The sequence below is a fragment of the Ailuropoda melanoleuca genome, chromosome 6, assembly GCF_002007445.2.
Source record: "Ailuropoda melanoleuca isolate Jingjing chromosome 6, ASM200744v2, whole genome shotgun sequence".
In the NCBI taxonomy this organism is placed as follows: domain Eukaryota; kingdom Metazoa; phylum Chordata; class Mammalia; order Carnivora; family Ursidae; genus Ailuropoda; species Ailuropoda melanoleuca.
Window position 1 is genome coordinate 41,731,555 of NC_048223.1, and position 15,122 is coordinate 41,746,676.

A 15,122-nucleotide genomic window follows, 5' to 3' on the forward strand; every position below is an offset into this window, starting at 1 on the left:
CTGTTTGAGCTCCCTACACTGTACCCTGCTATCTCTGAGGAAAAAAGTCTCAAGCAGTGATTCTCATTACTAAACTGTTACTGCTACCTCATGTAGCTTTTGGGGAGGGGAACCTCAAATCTGAGTGGTAAGCTGGTTTTTGGCATCCAGTTAGTAGGGCCATCTGCCAGACAGGCATGGGGAGAAAAACAACGGCAGGAAAGCAGTCAGGAAGGCAGAGGAGGGAGCCCTTCAGAGATGTGCTGAAGCACCACAATGTTCTACAATTCTGCAAACACGGAGGAACCACAGATTCCATAGGAAATGGTGGGATGGCTTGTTTTGAGAAAAGTCTTCAGCAGCAGTATAAAAAACAACTACTCTCTTTTCCCCTCCCCCTCCCCAAACAACTACTCTTTGTATGATGGCAGAAGCAACAAACTGAACAATTTTCACCAATGTCAGAAAAATGGGTTGTAACATTCTTAATTGGAGCCCTACAAACCGATGATGCAAATCTCTATCACTATACTTAATGGGAAAATAACCTAAACATATTTAGTCTTGCAAGACTCATGTAATCTGGCCCATGCTCCACCCCCTAACTCTCACAACAATCCAACAGCCTTTCATCCCAATTCCGAACTATGCAAAACTTGTTCCCATCTAAATGTCTTTGCACATGCCACTTCTTTTATGGAATTCTTCTCTCCTAGATGTTGTATGGTTTTACTTATTCTCGATGCAAATGCCACTGACTGAGAGAGGTCTTCCCTGACTAATTAATCTAAAATAGATTCACTTTGTGTCTAACAAACTCAATAGTACTCATCTCTATCTGAAATTTATAAGGAACTTGAGGGCAGCGACTTTGCCTTGCAAAATCCAAGACCCAGAACAGTGCCTGGCATGTGTAGATACTCAGTGAATGCTTGCAGAGTGACTGACCCCTTAAGAAGTTACGTTTGAAAAACGACAGAAAGCAAAGCTAAAAAAAAAAAAAAAAAAAAAAAAAAAAAAATCCAATAAAAATCTCTTAATGAGGGGCACCTGGGTGGCTCAGTCAGTTGAGTGTCAGACTCTTGATTTCGGCTCATGTCATGATCTCAGGGTCATGGGACTGAGCCTCATGTCAGGCTCCTCACTGGACATGGAGCCTCCTTCAGATTCTCTCCCCCTTTTCCTCTGCCCCTGCCACTTGAGCGTACTCTCTCTCTCTCTCAAATAAATAAATCTTAAAAAAAAAAAAAATCTCTTAATGGAAAAGTCTGCAATGCAAAAACGTTCAAATACTCACGGAATCACTCTCATCTTTTTTAGAATCCCTTTTCAATGGCTCATTCATATCTTCTTGACTACGGAAGCTGAAATTCTGAATTGCTTCAGTGACACCTCTAAGAGAGCTATAAATATCTTCAGAGTTCATATTTTCTGTGTCATAATCAAATGCACTATGAAAAAGACAACTAATTATTTATGTATAGTTTTAAAACACAAACACATTTGAGATTATGTAGGCTCCCCAAAGCATAATTAGCAAAACCAAAACCAAAACTGACAACTATAAATGGTTAAGGTATATGTCCCCTTGTCTACCCAACAAGAGCAATGACTAAATGCATAACCCTTAACACCTGGTTTGTCTGTTACCTTCAAAAATGTTCTGATTCACCAGGGGTCAGCAAACCACGACCCCTGAAATCTAAAAATGTTTACTTTTTTAAATAGTTGAGAGAAAAAAAAATTTTCCTAACATAAAAAATCATATAAAATTCTTATTTCGGTGTCCATAAATAAAATCGTATTGGAATGAGCAACACTTATTTATTCAGGTATCCTCTACAGCTATTTTCACACTATAACAGCAGAACTGAGTGGAATAACAAAGACTGCATGGCCCACAAGGCCTGATACATTTACCATATGGCCCTTTACAGAAAGTTTGCCAACTCCTGTGATTAACTTACAATAACGGTACAGCTTAAAGAGAAGATAAATGTATTTTACAAAAATGTATAGGAAGGCAGAGAAGTTTTAACACTGAACATACATGTTACTGACATCTATAATCAAATTCTAAAACTCAACTGAAGACGGAATTTAGCCATCAAATTGTCACACATGTGTCACAAGGAATAAATAAGCTAGATGTTAAGTTTGCAATGTATTTTCTTCCTTAGATGCTGAAGAAGTATCTTATAATTAAAATGCATATGATGAAACATTCTATGATATATGGCTAATAAAATCAAGTTAGTAATTATGTTAGTAAATATGGACTACTTTCAAATGATTTTTTAAAAGGCCAGGAAAAGGGAAAAAATATTAGTCTATTAATGAGTCAAAAACTTCATCTGAAATATAGCCAATGCTTGAACTGCTTAAGTGTGTGAAAATTTTACACAGCTTATATTTTATATTAAGGACCAATCTCACATTCTTTCCTAAAGACAGACATAATGCCATTTTATATTTAGTCTTTCCTTATTTTTTTTTTTTCATAATAATTTTTTATTATGTTATGTTAATCACCATACAGTACATCCCTAGTTTTTGATGTAAAGTTCCATGATTCATTACTTGTTTTCTTCTCTACTTTTATGTTTTTGTCTATAAGCATATCTAAGAAACGTAACTACTTCCATTTAATGCTTCAAGCAGTAATTTACAAAAGCCGTATAAATTTTTTCACTTACATAAAAATTAGATATCCTATACATTATTTTCATTTAAAGGGTTAGTTTTGGCATAAACTTAAAATTTTTTGAATCTGCTAAGTTTCTATGTGTCAAGACCTTTCAAGTCAAGTGGAAATCAAGTGGAATTATATTACTGTCAGTTGTCTAAGAATGGGAATCGGCAAACACAAGCCATGATGGAAAATAATCCTTTTATTACCTTGGAGACAAAGTATTCTGTGATGTATTGGTAGGAGAAGTAAGAGGACTGGACCAGTTGGCTGGTGAACGTGGTGTTGGTCTCGTCAAAGGACTCCCCATGGGACCCTGATTGGGGGAGTCAAATAAACATTAACATATGACAGGTAAGTTCAACTAAAAGGCTCTTAAGGAAGCCATGTAATCAAGAAGTTGAACAATATGAATGAAACAGCCGTATTTGTAGGTTAGTATTTTAAATATTCATGTACTTATCTCTGCTTTCTGTAGGGAAAAACTTTCTCCCCATTCAGAAATCTCTTTAGTCTTTTTTCGTTTTCTTCACCCACTTCCCGCTCTCAAATATTACCAACATTTACCTTCTCACAGATTCAACAGGATCCCAAACTATTTTATTTTAATTAATTAATTTTTAAATTGAAAAAAAAATTAAAGTAGGCTTCCCGCCCTACGTGGGGCTTGAACTCATGACCCTGAGATTGAGTCGCATGCTCTAAAGACTGAGCCAGACAGGTATTTCCCCAAACTAACAATTTTAAATTAGCTTCCCATTCTAAGCCAATTTCCCTCTTCCACCCATTACAATATTCAAATTTTATTCCTCCTTGAGTTTGCTTTACAAATGATTTTCGCAAGCATACCAAAGTAAAATTCAGTATTATTAATTTGCCTACTCTTAAGATATAATTAAACAATCCCTCTCCTTTTAAAAAGATAACCAAATTTAGTCCCAAGAAATTGTTCTCCGATTGTTTTTAACCCTCAGACTTTACTTTAAGCCTGCCATAAGTGCATTTAATTTTTCCTTTATCCATGACCAAAGATCTGTCTTTTTAAAATTTAATTTTTTAGGCATATTATGTAAATGATTCTTGACATTTAAGTACATATAACACTGCAATGTTTCATTTAGTCAGACCTTACCTCCCCCAAATAAAATTCTGTATTCAAGCAACTATGGACCCACAATGCTGTGAACAGGTTTGTGAACACACCTTTTAAAGCCCTACTTTCTACAGATCTTATTTGTTACCCAAGTCATCCCTTCCAGTCCTCAAACAAGGTCTGGTTTGCTTTCTTTGTTCATACTGTATACCAAATTATAACATAACATGACAAGCCTAAGGACTATATTCTTTCCAGGACAATATTTAATACTGCTTAGGAGATACTGCCTAATACAGATGTAAAAATTATACACTAGGATCAAAAGTTTACTTCATGTAAAAGAAAGCAATTGCTATGAAACCATCACATCACATAACAGTCAAGAAAATAACTGAAAGATACCTGGGTTCCATTGCCAGTGTTTCGTAGGTGATTATGAAGAAGCTTTGTAGCACCATCCTGAAAAGTTTTTGGTAAAGCTCCTAATAACATTGTAAACTCTGGGGTATTGAGTTCAAATAAGGAAATCAGCACTGACTGTGCTGCCTAGAAAACAAAGACATGGAAGAAGTAGAGAAGTATATTTTGGTTACTCAACAGAGACAATTTTCTTCATTCAACATTTCTGTTCAATAGCACAAGGCCACCTTTCCCATGGAAAAAGATGTCCTTATATGCTTTCAAATTTCTTTGTTAGGAGAGTAAGAAAATAACTGACCTGCCATTTATTTTTTTTGAAGGTGTAGGGAATATAAAAAATGTCACAAATACAATCTAGCACTCAATGGTAAAAGTTAACCAGTTTCCGGGGTTATTCTACCAATATATGCTATTTCTTCAGTTTTCCTCATAAATGATTACAAGAAGAAAGATGGATGGAAATATACAAGTACAGGTATCCTATACTTTTCAAAAGTACACATTACACCACTCTGCTTTTATGAAAGACCTACAACAGCACCTGCTTTCCCTAACCAAAAGAAAAACAAAGAAGATCTTCACTTTTACATTTAAGGCAAAAAGCAAAAATAGTATTCAGCATTTGTTTTGCAGTGAGCCATTATAAAGGCAGCACGCACTCACAGCAGTGAGAATGGTACCACCAAGCTCCTTCCCCAGGAACTACACTCAGCATCAAGCCAACGCAGCGTTGTTGAACTGTGTATGTAAGCATCTGTGCTTTATCTTGATTTATTTTGAGCATCTGTTAGCAAGATGTATCCTAAGGTATCAGAAAAGCTTAAAAAATGCTATTTTTTTGGGGTCTGGGAAGTCTTAAAAGTTTTCCCGCATAAATTAATGGAATTGCTTCCTTGCTTTATACCATTGTGGCATATGAAAGGTTTCATAGGAACAATAGCAGGGGAAACCTGTATATCCCCCTAAGCTATACAAAGTCCATTCAGAGCAACTTAATACTTTACTATTCATTTTTATATAAATGGAAAATAAAGTTTTGGTGGAAATGGGAACAAAACAAAGCTTACTCAGATCAGTTAAGAAAACTTATAAATTTATTTCTTTTAATGTAATCAACAGAGTTAATGAAAGCCAAACTTTGAACTCAGATTACCACAGAAACTTAACAGAGAAGAGGAAGAAACCCAAATAGTTCAGAATTATGACTCAGATGAAAATATGCGCATCTTGTCCTGGACCTTTTCAGACCCCATTCTATGAGAACCTAAGTGTTCTATGTTTATGATATCTGAATATAAAACACTAGGGGAATGGTTAAATTATGTTACATTGGAGCAATGGCACACTATACAAAACAGCCTTGAAAGATGATGGAACTCTATACATGAAGAAATTGGGAGAGGGTTATCATAAACTGCTGAAAGAAAAATATAATAAACAATAAAAAAAATATAGTAATAAAAATATACTAAAACAACAGCCATAATATAAGACCAATATACACTGTGTGGGTATGTCCTCAAACATGTTAATAGTACCCAAATAAAACTATTTATATTTTGGGGGTGCCTGGGTGGCTCAGTCAGTTAAGTGTCTGACTCTTGGTTTTTGTTTTTTTTTTTTAAAGATTTTATTTATTTATTTGACAGAGATAGAGACAGCCAGCGAGAGAGGGAACACAAGCAGGGGGAGTGGGAGAGGAAGAAGCAGGCTTCCAATGGAGAAGGCTGATGTGGGGCTCGATCCCAGAACGCCGGGATCACGCCTTGAGCCGAAGGCAGACGCTTAATGACTGAGCCACCCAGGCGCCCCTGACTCTTGGTTTTGGTTCAGGTCATGACCTCAGTACTGTGAGACAGAGCTCTGTGTCAGGCTCCACACTCAGTGGGGAGTTTGCTTGAGATTCTCTGCCTCTCTCTTTCTCTCTCTCTTCCCCTCTGCCCCTCCTCCCCCTCGTGCATGCATCCTCTCTCTGAAATAAAATCTTAAAAAAAACCCCACAAAACTATTTGTCCATTAGTCTGTTGAAGGGCATGTTGGCTCCTTCCACAGTCTGGCTACCGTGGAGATTGCTGCTATGAACACTGGAGTGCATATGCCCCTTCTTTTCACTACCTCTGTATCTTTGGGGTAAATCCCCAGTACCGCAATTGCTGGGTTACAGAGTAGCTCTATTTTTAACATCTTGAGGAACCTCTATACTGTTTTCTAAAGTGGCTGTACCAACTTGCATTCCCACCAACAGTGTAAGAGGATTCCCCTTTTTCTACATCCTAACATTCATATATACAATGGAATATTACTCAGCCATCAGAAAGGATGAACACCCGGAATCTGCATCGACATGGATGGAACTGGAGGGGATTAGGCTAAGTGAAGTAAGTAGAGAAAGACAACTATCATACGGTTTCACTTAAATGTAGAACATAAGGAATAGCATGGAGGACATCAGGAGAAGGAAGGGAAAAATGAAGGGGGGGAATCAGAGGGGGAGATGAACCATGACAGATTATGGACTCTGGGAAACAAACTGAGGGTTTCGGGGGCAGGGGGATGGGTTAGCCCGGTGATGGGTATTAAGGAGGGCACATACGTACTGCAATGGGCGCTGGGTGGTCCACGCAAATAATGAATTATGGAACACTACATCAAAAACTAATGAAATACTGTATGGTGACTAACATAACATAAAAAATAATAATAAAAAACTATTTGTATTTTGAAACAAAACTTTATGATCCTGTGTCTTTTTTGGAACAACACTGAAACTACCTCAAGTTACTCTGAGCAAATGAATTAATGACTGTTAAGGAATACTTTATTCCATCCAGGCTTTATTTTGGTGTAGGAGACTCAGCTTTCTTTCCCTCCAGAGGTAGAGAGCCTACTGTTCCAAAACCATTAACCAATGAGTTTATCCTTTCCTCAAGAAGTGACTCCCTTATCATGAAGTAACCTCCTGTATCAACTAAACTGTTTCTGATCCTCTGATCCTTTGTGCTCTATTGACCTACTTGTCTACTTCTACATTAAATAATATGGGTTTAAGTTATATGATTTAAAACGCCGTATTTTTAGTATATTCTGATGAAGTCCTTCATTTTTGTTAGTTTATATTTTACTGTCACATTTACTTTACTAGATGCATTTTTATTTATTCATTTATTTATTTCACAACATAAATTAGGACTTTATTAGAATCCTATATTTCATTTTTTTCCATTTTTAAAAAAAATTTTAATTCCAGTTAGTTAACAGTGTGAGTGTTATGTTTCAGGTATACAATATAGTAATTCAAAAATTCCATAAATCACTGATGTTCATCAAAAGTGCACTCCTTAATCCCCATCACCTATTTAACCTATCCCCCCACCAATCTCCCCTCTGGTAGCCTTCGGTTTGTTCTTTTTTCTTTTTAAAGGTTTTATTTTTTAAAGTAATCTCTTCACCCAACATGGGGCTTGAACTTACATCCCCAAGATCAAGAGTCACATGCTCCACTGACTGAACCAGCCAGACGCCCCTTCAGTTTGTCCTTTATAGTTAAGAGTCTGTTTCTTCGTTTCTCTCTTATTTTTTTCCCTTGGCTTGTTTTGTTCCTTAAATTGCACATGAATGAAATAATACAGTATTTCTCTTCTCTGACTTATTTTGCTTAGCATTATAATCTCTAGCTCCATCCATGTCGTCGTAAATGGGAAGATTCCATTCTTTTTTTACGGCTGGGTAATATTCCACTGTGTATATATATATATATACACACATGACAACCTCTTTAGCCATTCATCATTTGATGGACACTTGGACTGCTTCCATAATTTGGCTACTGTAATTAATGCTGCTATAAACATATGGGTGCATGTATCCCTCTGAATTACTGTTCTTGTATTTTTGGGTAAATACCCAATACTGCAATTTCTGGATCACAGGGGAGTTGTTTTTAATTTTTTGAGGAACCTCCATACAGTGGCTGCACCAATCTGCATTCCTACCAACAGTGCAAGAGGGTTCCTTTTTCTTCACATCCTCGCCAACACGTTTCGTGTTGATTTAACCATTCTGACAGGTGTGAGGTGGTATCTCATTGTGGTTGTGACTTGCATTTCCCTAATGATGAGTGACGTGGAGCATCTTTGCATGTGTCAGTTGGCCATCTGTATGTCTCCTTTGGAGAAATGTCTGATCATGTCTTCTGCCCATTTTTAAATTGGACTGTTTTTTGGGTACTGAGTTGTATAAATTCTTTATATATTTTGGAGGTTTGTGGCAACTCTGCTGAGCGTCTATTGGCACACTTTTTCAAACAGGATTTACTCACTTTGTGTCTCTGTCACATTTTGGTAATCCCTGCAATATTTCAAACTTTTTCATCATTATATTTGTACGGTGATCTGTGATCAATGATCTCTGATGTTACTATTATAATTGTTTTGGGGTACCACGAATCATGTTCGTATGAAATGGTGGACTAAATGTTGTTGTGTGTTCTGACTGTTCCACTGAACAGCCGTTCTCTCTGTCTCCCTTTCCTTGGGCCTCCCTGTTCCCTGAGACACAACCATATTGAAATGAGGCCAGTTAATAGCTCTATGATGGCCCCTAAATGTGCAAGTCAAAGAAAGAGTTGTACGTCTCTCACATTAAATCAAAAGCTAGGAATGATTAAGCTTAGTGAGGAAGGCAAGTCAAAAGCTAGGCCTCTTGTGACAAACAGCCAACTTGTGACTAGAAAGGAAAGGTTCTTGAAGGAAATTAAAAGTGCTACTCCAGTGAACACACAAATGATAAGAAAGCAACACAGCTTTATTGCTGATTCAGAGAACAAGGTTTTAGTGGTCTGGAAAGAAGATCAAAGCGGCCACAGCACTCCCTTAAGCCAGAGCGTTGTCCAGATCAAGACCCTAACTCTCTTCAGTTTTGTGAAGGCTGAGATTGGTGAGGAAGCCCTGGAAGTCTGAAGCCAGAGGTTGGTTCATGAGGTTTAAGGAAAGAAGCCATCTCCATAGCATAAAAGTGCACAGTGGAGCAGCGAAGTGCTGATACAGAAGTTCCAAGTTATTCAGAATATCTAGCTAGGATGATTCATGAAGGTAGCTACACTAAACAACAGATTTTCAGTGTAGACCGAACAGCCTCATATTAGGAATAAGATGCCATCTAGAGAGGAGAAGTCAATGCCTGGCTCCAAAGGACAGGGTGACTCTCTTGTTATGGGCTAAAATGCAGCCTGTGACTTTAAGTTGAAGCCACTGCTTCACGTACCATTGTGAAAATCCTAAGGCCCTTCAGAATTATGCTAAATCTACTCTCCTGTGCTCTATAAATGGAACAACAAAGCCTGGGGGAGATCACATCTATTTACAACATGGTTTCCTGATTATTTTAAGCCACTTCTGAGACCTACTGCTAAGGAAAAAAAGATTCCTTTCAAAGTACTACTGCTCACTGACAAATCACCTGGTCACCAAGAGCTGCAATGGAGATGTGCAATGAGAATTACTGTTGTCTTCATGCCTGCTAACACAATATCCATTCTGCAGCCCATGGATCAAGGAGTAATTTTGACTTTCAAGTCTTATTATTTAAGAAATACATTTCACAAGGCTTTAGCTGCCATAGATAGTAATTCCTGTGATGGATCTGGGCAAAGTAAATTGAAAACCTTCTTCTAGATGCCATTAAGAACATTTGTGATTCCTGGGAAGAGATCAAAATATCAACATTAATAGGAATTTGGAAAAAGTTGATTCCAACCCCCACGGATGACTTTGAAGGGTTCAAGACTTCAGTGGAGGGCATAACTGCAGATGTGGTGGAATTAGCAAGAGAACTAGAATTAGAAGTGAAGCCTGAAGATGCAACTGAATTGCTGCGATCGCATGACAAAACTGGAAGAGATGAGGAGTTGCTTCTTAAAGATGAGCAAAGAACGCGTTATTTGAGATGGAATCTATTCGTGGTGAACATGTTGTAAAGACTACTGAAATAACAACAAAGGATTCAGAATGCTATATGAACTAGTTGGTAAAGCAGCAGCAGGGTTTGAGAGGACTGACTCCAATTCTGAAAGAAATTCTGCAGGTAAAATGCTATTAAACAGCATCTCATACTACAGAGAAATCGTTTGTAAAAGAGGTGACTGATGCAGCAAACTTCATTCTTCTCTTTTTTTAAATGAATTTTAAATGATCTTTATTTTGATTTATTTTGAACTACTTAAAAATGATTTTTAAAACTTGAGTATAGCTGATACACAATGTCACATTGGTTTCAGGTGTACAACATGATGATTTACCTTCTCTATGGGATGCTATGCTCACCACAAGTGTAGCTACCATCTATCACCACACACCATTACGACATCGCTGATTATATTTCCTGTCCTGTGCCTCTTATAACCATGACTTAGTCATTCCATAACTGGAAGCCTGTATTTTCCATTCTCCCTCACCCGGTCTTCTCCATCCCCCAGCCCTTTCCCTCTGGCAAGCATCAGTTTGTTTTCTATATTTATGGTCTGATTCTGCTTTTTAATAATTTTTTTTTTTTAGATTCCACATAAGTGAAATCACATGGTATTTGTGTTTTTCAGTCTGACTTATCTCACTTAGCATATCCTTCAGGCCTATCCATGCTGTTGCAAATAGCCAAGATCTCATTCTTTTTTATGGCTGCTAAGATTCCACTGTATATGAAAACCTAATCTTCTTTATCCATTCATCTATCAACGGACACGTGAATTGCTTCCATTACCTTGGCTATTGTAAATAATGCTGCAATAAACACAGGGGTGCAAATATCTTTTCAAATTAGTGTTCTCATTTTCTTTGGGTAATACCCAGTAGTGTATATGGTATTCCTATTTCTGTTTGGGGAATCTCCATACTGTTTTCCACCACTGCTTTCTTTCAAGAAACTGCCACAGCCACCCCAACCTGATCAGTAAACATTAAGACCCTCCATCTGCCAAAAGATTAGGACTCTGAATTCTTAGATGATGGTTACCATTTTTTTGGCAGTCTTTTGTACATTTTTTAAGACATAATGCTATTGCACACTAATAGACTATGGCATAGTGCAAAGATAACTTTTATATACACTGGGAAATGAAAATATTCATGTGACTTGGCTTTACCACAGTAGTCTGGAACTGAATCTGCAGTATTTCTGAGGTATATGCCTATACTAGGTTTTGAAATAAGGAAGTGTGAAGTCCTCCTACTTTGTTCTTTTTCAAAATTGTTTTGGCTATTATGGAACCCTTGCAATTCCATATGAATTTTGGAATCAGCTTGTAAATTTCTAGATCTGGGATTTTGACAGGGATTACGTTTCACCTGTGGATCACTTTGGGCAGTATTGCCATCTTAACAATATTGAGTCTTCCCATCCATGAACAGGGAATGTTTTCCAGTTTATTTAAATCATTAATTTCTTCCAAAACTATTTTGTAGTTTCTATATAATATATAAATTTTGCACTTCTTTTGTTAAATGTATTCCTATAGATTTTAATCTTTTTGATGCTATTGCAAATTAAATTATTTTCCTAATTTCATTTTTGGATTGTTCATTGCAAGGGTTTAGAAATATAACTGATTTCTGTACACTGTTTTATATCCTGCAAACTTGATGAACTTATTAGTTCTAATAGTTTTTTAATGATTCCTTAGGATTTTCTCTACACAAGATCCTATCATCTGCAATTGCAAATAGTTTAACAACTTCTTTACAGTCTAGACGCCTTTTATTTCTTATTTTTTTCCCCAACTCCCCTGGCTAGAACCCCCAGTTGAATACAGAAATCGTTTGTACATTTTTAGACATACCAGTATTGCACACTTGGACCAGAGTATAGTGAAATGAAAGTATATATTGAATTGTATAGTGTATGTTGAACAGAAATAGAGCAGACATACTTGCCTTGCTATTTTTGAGGAGGAAGGATCCAGTCTTTCACCATAAGCTGAGCTGTGGATATTTGCAGGTGTTCTCTACTGGGTTGAGAAAGTTCCTTCCATTGTTAGTTTTTATGTTATTTATTTATTGTTAAGTCATGAAAGGATACTAAGATTTTACCAGATGCCTTTTTCTTCTTTAAAGATTTTATTTTTAAGTAATCTCTACACCCAATGTGGGGCCTGAACTTACAACTCTGAGAGCTGTATGCTCCACTGACTGAGCCAGCGAGGAGAACCATCAGGTGCCTTTTCTATTGATATAATCATGTGTTTTTTTGTCTTTTGATTGATATGGTGATTATATTAATAGACTTTCAGATGTAATTTAACCCTGCTTTCCTGGGATAAATCCCATTTACTTGGTTATGGTATATAATTCTCTTTTATATGTTTCAGGATTTAGTTTGCTAGTATTTTGTCAAGGATTAAATGCATCCATATTTGTAAATGGTATCAGCTTATTGTGTGTGTGTGTGTGTGTGTGTGTGTGTGTGTGTGTGGTGTCTTTATCTGGTTTTGGCACCAAGGTACTACTGCCCTCACACAATGAGTTAGAAAGTGTTCCTTCTTCTGTTTTTGTTTTTTTTTTTGGAAGAGTTTCTAAAGAATTGGTAGTAATTTGTTTGGTGGAATTCACCAGTGAAGCCATCTGAGCCTGGCTTCTCTTCACAGGGAGTTTTTTGATTACTAAGTCAATCTCTTACTTGTCCTATTAATGTCTATTTCTTCTTGAGTCAGTTTTGGCAGTCTACACCTTTCTAGGGATTTGTTCATTTCATCGAGGTTACTGACACATAATTATTCATAATATTCCTTTACAATTCTTTTTATTTCTGTAAGGTTGGTCATATTCCCTCTTTCATTTCTAATTCTAGTAATTTTAGTCTCTTTTCTTCTTGGTTAATCCTGTTAAAAGTTTGCCAATTTTGTTGACCTTTCAAAAAACCAGCTTTTAGTTTCACTGATTATTGTTTTTGTCTTCATTTGTACTTTAATCTCTCTTTTTTTAAGCAGGCTCCATGCTCAACATGGACTCACGACCCTAAGATCAAGAATCACATGCTCTACCAACTGAGCCAGGCACCCAATTTGTGCTTTAATCTTGATTATGTCTTTCTGCTTACTTTAGGGTTAGTTTGTTCTTCTTTTCCAGTGTTGTAAGGTAGTGGTTAAAGTTACTAATTTGGGATCTTTGTTCTTTCTTATTACAGGCATTATATATTGAAATATTATATTGAAATAAATTTCACTCTAAGCACTGTTCTAGCTGCATCCTGTAAGTTCTGGTATGTCAAATCTTCATTTTCATTCACCTCACTGCATTTTCTAATTTCCCTTTTGATTTCTTCTTTGATCCACTGGTGATTTAGGAATAAGTTGTTTAATTTCCATGTATTTGTGAGCTCCCCAAATTTCCCTGTTATTGATTTCTAATTTCATTCAATTGTGGTCAGAAAACATACTTTGCATTATTTTTAACCTTTTAAGGAAACTACTGAGGTTTGTTTCATCGCCTAGCATATGGTCTTATCCTGGAGGAGACTGTTCCATGTACACTTAAGAAGAATGTATATTCTGCTTCTGTTGGGTAAAGTGTCCACCATTAGAAATAAAAGTCATAAAATGTATATTCTATGTGCTTCTTTGCAGCAAATATTGAAGAAAATGATTCACAAAGAAAGAGAATAAAAAGAGCTATATATAGGATGTGAGAAATGAAAAATTAGGGGTGAAGACAAGTCTCAGGAAGATGATGAAAAGAACAGAAGGTCTAGAAAGGAGAACCACATGAAATAAATAACTTATGTTTTTGAGCATATGCAAAACGTTACCCATAAGCACGTTACAGAGATGTTGAAAATATGAACAGACAGTAAAACATTAAAAAAATCCCAGGCAAATGAAAAACAAGGCAAATTATTTATACCACAACAAAGCTTCTTTAAGAATGGAGGTAGCAATAGGGGCGACTGGGTGGCACAGCGGTTAAGCGTCTGCCTTCGCCTCAGGGCTTGATCCCGGCGTTATGGGTTCAAGCCCCACATCAGGCTCCTTTGCTGTGAGCCTGCTTCTTCCTCTCCTACTCCCCCTGCTTGTGTTCCCTCTCTCGCTGGCTGTCTCTATCTCTGTCAAATAAATAAATAAAATCTTTAAAAAAAAAAAAAAAGAATGAGGGTAGCAATAAACCACTTGGTAACAGGAGAGAACACTTCCACAGTCAAAAGGTAAATCTTTTGTATTAATAACAATGGTTGATTCCTAAGTATTCTGAAGATTATGGGGAAAGATATAGGGAAGGATGTGGGAATGGTATGGTAAAGCTACTTTTTTTTTTTTTAAGATTTTATTTATTTGTCCAAGAGAGAAAGAAAGAGAGAGAGAGAGAGGGAGCACAAGCAGGGGGAGCAGCAGGCAGAGGGAGGAGGAGGCTCCCCGCTGAGCAAGGAGCCTGATGTAGGGCTTGATCCTAGGCCCTGAGATCACGACCTGAGCCGAAGGCAGACCCCAACCGACTGAGCCACCCAGGCATCCCTAAAGCTAAGTTCTTATTTACAAAGGTAGATAGAAAGCTACATAATGGCTAAGTTTATCAACAGATCAACAGATAATGCCTATAATCAGTAAATCAAGAAATACTGTAAATTCTTATATGAAATACATTGGTACCTGCAAGGGGAAAGATTTGGACTATAGCTGGCCCTTGAACACAGGGGTTAAAGGCACCAACCTCCCGCACAGTCAAGTCTCTCCATTTTTTATAACTTGGTTCCCCCAAAATTTAACTACTAATAGTCTACTGTTGACCGGAAGGCTTAGCGGTAATATAAACAGCTGATTAACATACCTTTTGTATGCTATATGTATTATATACTGTATTCTTACAATAAACTAGAGAAAAGATGTTAAGAAAATCATAAGGAAAATACATTTATAGTACTATACTGTAAAAAAAAAAAAAACTGCGTGTAAGTGAAACA

General features: G+C 36.8%; 1 protein-coding gene across 48 annotated transcripts in view; it reads right to left on the reverse strand.

The window, feature by feature from the left end:
- Nucleotides 1-15,122, reverse strand: part of CLASP2 (cytoplasmic linker associated protein 2) — a 173,544-nt gene that overhangs the window by 20,959 nt on the left and 137,463 nt on the right. For all 48 annotated transcript variants that reach the window (XM_034662310.1, XM_034662303.1, XM_034662308.1 and 45 more), the window contains 3 exons: nucleotides 4,167-4,310; nucleotides 2,878-2,984; nucleotides 1,277-1,430 (listed from right to left, as the gene is read on the reverse strand). In XM_034662310.1, the coding sequence (XP_034518201.1) occupies nucleotides 1,277-1,430; nucleotides 2,878-2,984; nucleotides 4,167-4,310 (405 nt within the window). The remainder of the gene's footprint in view (nucleotides 1-1,276; nucleotides 1,431-2,877; nucleotides 2,985-4,166; nucleotides 4,311-15,122) is intronic.